The sequence below is a fragment of the Syngnathus typhle genome, linkage group LG15 (assembly GCF_033458585.1).
Source record: "Syngnathus typhle isolate RoL2023-S1 ecotype Sweden linkage group LG15, RoL_Styp_1.0, whole genome shotgun sequence".
Lineage (NCBI taxonomy): Eukaryota > Metazoa > Chordata > Actinopteri > Syngnathiformes > Syngnathidae > Syngnathus > Syngnathus typhle.
Genome location: NC_083752.1, coordinates 4,972,997 through 4,979,724, shown reverse-complemented (window position 1 = coordinate 4,979,724; position 6,728 = coordinate 4,972,997). Strand labels below are relative to the sequence as shown.

The 6,728-nt window shown below is 41.7% G+C and overlaps 1 protein-coding gene across 1 annotated transcript; it reads right to left on the bottom strand.

Moving 5' to 3' along the window:
• On the bottom strand, positions 1-6,712 carry ripk4 (receptor-interacting serine-threonine kinase 4). The gene is made up of 7 exons (XM_061298633.1): positions 6,409-6,712; positions 3,343-3,634; positions 2,455-2,603; positions 2,330-2,379; positions 2,049-2,207; positions 1,634-1,963; positions 1-1,558 (listed from the first exon to the last, which is right to left on the bottom strand). The coding sequence occupies exons 1-7, from the start codon at positions 6,588-6,590 to the stop codon at positions 372-374; spliced, it is 2,349 nt and encodes a 782-aa protein (XP_061154617.1). The 5' UTR covers positions 6,591-6,712; the 3' UTR covers positions 1-371.
• Positions 6,713-6,728: the final 16 nt, after the last annotated feature.

The following is a 6,728-nucleotide window of genomic DNA, read 5'->3' as shown; positions in this document are numbered from 1 at the left end:
TACTATCAAGGTATTTTAATGACATCCCTGATGTAGCACTGATATGCAACAGGCATAGAACAATGTCAAACCATTTCAAAATCCATAATGACTCAAACAATAAAAAGGTAATCAGTTATTTACAGTGCAAAAAAGTTTTCATACCAGATTTTATCCTAGCAAATAAAAAAAAATGGGTAAAAAAGTAAATTCTATATGTCATAAATACACATTTACATGGAAGCTTTTGTAAGCATGATAAAATGCTAAGAGCAGGTGTTTAGCATATTCTGGTCTATTGATCGTCTAAGCACCACATGGGCATCGGCAATTAATACTATATATACACATTCATATATTTTTTTAACAGTTTTGTACGCATCTTTTTCCAGTTAGCACAAAGCCGGTGCACATTGTGTAGTGGTCGTCTGGGGATTGTCATTGCGCTCTGTTAGTTTGAGAATAACGACTCTCCTCTGAAGTGATTTGACTGACTCTGCTGGCTGCTCGGGCTCAAGCGGTGCCAAACGTTTGCTAATTAAGTCCTCTGGCAAGTATGGCTCCGGTTCCAGCTCATTTGAAAGAGCACCCCCATCTGGAGAGTGAAGGAAGAGTTCTTTCAGAACCGCACTTTGTCCGTTTTCTGCCGCCAGGCGGTAGGGGCTGCGTTGGGCCCGGGTCACTTTCAGAGGATCGGCCCCTTCTTCTATTAACATCTTGACTGTGGCTAGGTGACCTCGCTGGGAGGCCAAGTGGAGAGGAGTAAATCCTTGGCTGTTCTCGGCGTGGATATCCGCGTGGTGTTTGATCAGGAGGCGGGATGTGCTGGTGTGACTGGTTTCTGCCGCAACATGCAAGGGTGTGTTTAATTCCAAGGTTTTCATGTGAATGTCTGCCTTCAGTTCGATTAGGATTCGGGCCACTCGGTAGTGCCCCCTCTGGCAGGCTAAATGCAGTGGCGTGCGTCCGTCCGTCGTCTGGCCGTTGACGTCGGCGCCGGCCTGCTTTATCAGCAGTTTCACGATTCCCAGGTGACCCTGCCAGGCGGCGAAGTGCAGCGCCGTCCAATTGTCCTTGCCCTTGATTCGAACGTCGGCGCCGCGGCTCAGCAGCACGCGGACGACGTTCTCCTGGCCGTGCTGGCAAGCCACGTGAGCGGGAGTTCGCCCCTGACCGTCGGTTTCGTTGATGGCCGCCCCGCGGTCGAGCAGCAGGCGCGTCATGGCCTCGTCGCCATTCTGGGCCGCCCAGTGCAAAGCTGTGAACTGATCCTCATCCTTGGCGTTGATGTTGGTGCTCCTCCGACCCAGCAGAAGTTCCGCCAGTGGCTTCAAGTGCTTCTCGGTGGCCATGTGGAGGGGGGTGGAGCCCCGCGAGTTGGCGAGATTGGGATTGGCGTTGTTCAACAAAAGGAACTTGGTGGCTTCCTCATTGTCCAAGGTGACGGCGTGATGCAGGAGGCTGTCTCCTCCGTCGAGGCGAAGGTCAACATCCTGCGGCTGGAGGATCTTCATCAGCTTCGCAATGTCCTTGGTTCTGATGGCGTCACATAACTTCCTTTTGTGAACCTCGGCAGAATCTACAGAGTGGAAAGAAGATACCGTTTAAAAACATTAGCTGGTATTCGTCCTTTGACTTTGAGGTCAACTCTTACCGATGGTGCTTTCCTTCTCAAAAGAGAGCGTTATAGAGTCTTGCGAAGAGAAGGCTGAATCTGCGGAGGACATGCCAGACAATCTCTTGCAAGTACTTTCTTCCTTCAGTCGATCAAAGCTCCTGGAGATTCCAGAATCCACCTGGGTCAACAGCTCGGACAGACTGTAGTCTTTTTCGGGCAACATGGCCGAGACCGGACGAACTGCTTGCTTATCGTTTTTAACCTGGGACAGCCCGTCACAGGAAGTAGACTCGGACTCTGGCAAAGTCGGAGTCTTGGGCTCCTCTTGAGGTTTACAACACAGAGCTTCAGCTTCCGATGTGATTTCTGGACGAATCAACAATCATAAATAAAATAAATTCACTTTAAAACAAGATAAAGCAAAAACATAATGAAATAAAATAAAACTTACCCTGGAAGCTGGGTCTGGCCTCAGGACTAGTTGCCCAGCAGCGTTGCATTAGACTTAGGAAGCCAGTACAAGCAGTAGGACGGTTCCGCGGCACTGCACCAAGATCTGGACGCACCCCTTTCACTACCTTCACCATGATCTGCAAGATGTTGTTCTCTCCTTGGGGAAAACACATTTCATATAGATTACCTGATGACTATATTGTATGGTAGCAAATTATTATTATTTTTTTCCTGGTAGAATACTTTTTCTGTATTACTCAAACATTACATTGGTCTCACCTTGATAAGGTTTCTTCTGAGTGAGGATGCCCCAGATGACAATGGAAAAACTGGGGAGGAAATATAGCATGGGGATTTAACGATAGTAGTTTATTCGAGGCTTCCAAAAAAAAAAAAAATCCAACCTGTATATGTCATGTTTAGTGTCAGACACTCTGTCTTTCTCAATGATGCTTTCAGGTGGCAGGTAGGCGATGGTACCGCAGAAGCCATCCCGACTGATGTCATCGGCTCGTGACAGCCCGTTCCAGCGAGCCAGGCCAAAATCTGATAACTGTGAGAAAGAGAAGAGACCAGATAAGGGACCTTAGCAAGAAGACCCTGAGTACCCATCTCATAGGAGAGGAGCAGCACAGCTCCAAGGGCCATGTCCCGGCATGCAGCAGATGCAGGATAGGCTGGTCCTTCAGAATGAGCACGCACAGTCACACACACGCATAGACAGTCACAGGAACTAAAGGAATCCTGTAGGGACAAGCCTGGAAGAGGTGTTTACATGCAGCTATTACAGTTGAATGGATGCTTCCCGCCTACTGCATTCATTTCCATTGAGCTGCTCAGAATAAAAAGACAATGTGGTGGGCGTCATTTTCAAACGGATCAACAGGAAAGGCAAGGCAGGAACAAATTAACGGGTAGTTTCCTGGATGAGAACAAGTTAACTTAATCACAGGCACATCATTTATTTATTTATCATTTATTTAAAACATAAAAAGATTTGATTGTGCATTGATGGAATGCAAGTAGTAAATAAGTATGTGAATAGTTTTGGATTTGAGTTATTCTTTTAAACATTAATTTGTGAAATTTCTTTGATTTTAGCCTCAAATAAAAAAGTTTAAAAATAATTAATAATAATAATAATGAAATAAAAAGAAAAAGTGCTAAATATGAAATTATCATGGAAAATTGTATTATGACGCAGTATTGAATCTGACGGGGCCATCACAATTTGACCCGTTCAAAAATATTTATGATCAAATGATTTGATATGCAATAAGTGGATATCACACCTTGACGTGGTAGTGGGCATCCAGCAAGATGTTGGCAGGCTTCAGGTCTAGATGGAGCAGGGGCGGGTTCATGCAGTGTAAGAAGTTCATCCCCACAGCCGTCTCGTGGATGATACGGAAGCGGAGCTCCCATGGCAGCGGCTCCGTAGCCAGCAAGTTTTCCAGGGAGCCCGTCTCCATGTATTCCATCACCAGACCCTGCGGATCCTCGCAGATCCCATACACAGGCAAGATGTATCGGAACTTGGCTGCTTCCATTTTCTTGGCCTCTTCCAGCAGCTCCGACCGTTCCCTGAGCAAATAACAAAATGGAAGACCACATTAGAAATTGCTAGCTAGAAAACAATATTCAGTCATTGCTGCTTTATTGGTATCTCAAAGACAAATGTAACTTAAATAGAGTTCAAATATATCCATCAGCATAAACCATATTTTTCCCAATTTGTTGTTTGAATAATCCTAATCGATATTTAAATCAACAAATGTGGAATGTTCATCTTCTTTAATCACATATTTGAGTGAGCCTCTTAGAAAACATTAACCAAATCATTTGGAGGCTCATGCTTTGCTCACTGACCTGTAATATTTAACTTCAGGCCCAAATCAAATGTCAGGAGCCTGCATGCCATGCTGACTAGATTAACAGTTAGGGTAAATGTTTACTAGCATTAACCTTGGAGCTAAGACCTTGCATACTTTTAAACTATTTTAAGAATTAAACATGCATGTGGAGAAGGGTTAAAAAATGAATTCAATTCAAATTGACAATGCAGTATCGTAGAATGCAATTTTCAACCACATATTTTTCCCCCCATTCCAAATGAGCCTGGAATGCTGCAGGTGAGTGAACGCTCCTGTTCCGTGTGGCTCAACCTTTGCTAAGCTGCCGTTATCTACCCGCTGGCCCCGTTGACATCACTGCAACACAATTCATGCACTCAGAGCAAATATCTCAGGCAAACACCGTTTTAAAAATACAACCTCTTAATGGGCTTTAGATAAATTTTTATGATTTTGGAAAGCGTGGGAAAGACCTGAGTGGGAATTTTGCCTTTAGTGAAACGAAAGAAGCTTCAGATTCAATTTAGAAACCTAAGGTGGGAAATTTAGAATATCAATAATGATATTTATAACTCATATGTTTCAGATGACTCTCCTTGTCTCAGCTAATGATTCAAAGTTGAAGCAGCATATCAAGCATGACTGGCATTTTTTTAATCAGTTGGCACGCAACTTCTGCCTAGCAACCGATAATCAGTAACAATAATGGCGCATCAACCATTTGCGTAAGCAACATACCAGGATAATTACAGTTGTCTCGTGGTTTTTTTTTAGCATCCAATCCGTCTTTAGACATTAATCATAGACTTTTGGAATTTTCTACAAATTGCCCTGTTTGTTCTCACTTGTGAACTGTCTACCATGCAGATGATTATTGTAAAACTAGAATTCTAATTTGAATCAAGCTGACCACTAGAGTAACATAAATCAACAGGTGTCTCAAAATATTTAAAAAAGTCAGAAAAAAAAACAAAATAATACAGACAGTTTATGTAATCTTTTCATTGACGTGCATTCTTGTGTTGTGTCCAATTCATGATTGCTCCTTGTTGAATGTAAAATACATAAAAGAAGAAAAAAAATAATGCAAACTCTCAGAAAAAAAAAAAGTTCAGGCATTATATAAGAATATAGGCATTGACTTGTTGCCCAATCTTTCACTTGATGCAGACAGGACCAAACAATGTTCCCAACAGGCCCGGTAGGACTGGTTTTACAGCTTCTATTATTGTGTGTGTCACACAGCAGCGGCAGCAGCACAAAAGGTGCCTTTGAGTCTTTTGCAGGTCAGTGAAGGAGCAGGCTAAATGTCCTGAATATGTACTTTGGAGATGTTTAGGGTTGATAACATCTTGGCTTCGGGTTCAGCTTGGGAGTTGCGCCACAACCTTGGGGGGGGGGGGGGGGGGGGTACTAAAATTGTCACTTCACTTTAGTGATCTGTGAGTTGATGTGTGCAAAGGAACAGTTCATTTCTAATGCTCACATAAATTAAATCATATTTTAAAATTAAAAATGTTTTTGCTACTTATACACTATGGATGAGCGTTTGTGTCTCTTTAACATCAATTCATTGATTAAGTATTTGTATTAATGGGATAAGAATTCTTAATTCCGGACCAATGCAGAAACAAGAAAAACTAAAAATAGTGTCTTTGTGGCTGGAGCTCACATGAGGTCATTTATATTTAGCCTGCAAACTTGTTGAGACTGAATCAACAGCTGCTCTGGTGGCCTTAAGATGTTAATTCCACACCACTGAAAGGATAATTTACATACTTTGTATTGTTGAGTAAATTTGGGCAACGTCATTTTCAAAACAGCCCCTCCTTTGGATTGACGGCTGATTATATCAGTTTTAAACAAAGGTGAAAATTTGCATTTCTAGAATGGAAGAATATTTTTACCAACATGAAGGTGAACAGTGGAAAAAAAAAACATTGCACAGTAGTAGAATGCAGTTTTCAAATCGCAAAGGCTACAATTGGTTTAAAATATATACATTGTATGTGAAGTTTATATAATTCTTTAAATAGTGTTTACGTAAATTCAGACAGTGCTTAAAAAGTTCACATATTGTTTTGGGAGACATGGAAAGATGAAATGATAAGGTCACTGTTTGCATTGTCTAATTTATGACTTACTGGTTTATGACTTACTGGTTTATGCCATAAAGTTTTGTTGTTGTATTTAACTTTAATTAACAACTCATCTAGAAGTAGATAAACTGTCTTTAAATAAACTGTCTTTAATATTAATTCATGGTTATCTTTTTAGCATGAGCTTAGCCTATAAAACCAAAAATATTTATGTATAAAACGGATTGTTTTGGTGATTTATTGATTGTGCTTTTTAAAATAAATAAATAAACCTTGCAGGGAAAAAAACACACATTTTAAATCCCAATAAGAGGAAGAAAAATATCAGAATAATTTTCAATGTCATTCAGTTCTAATCTTAATCAATGACAGAAATGAGATTTGATGACATCACTCCAAGACTTACTTGTCATCCACATGAAGGCAAGGAGGGCATTTGATAGCCAGCCATGTTTTCCACTGAACATGCCGGACTTTGTATACTTGTCCAAATCCACCTGAGCCAATTTTCTCCCAACTGCAGAACTCAGATGAATCAAAGGTCCTGAGCAGTCCCATATTCCCATACGGTAAATCAGGATCATCCATATCCGTGCTGGCAAAGCAACTGGAAGGGATCAACTCCTCTTTTCTCCCCGGCACAAAGTGTACGAGTGATCAACCAAACTGAGCTACTTGTGAGCACTTCCTTGATTTTCTTTTTGTCCAACCCAGCCTGGCCTCTCC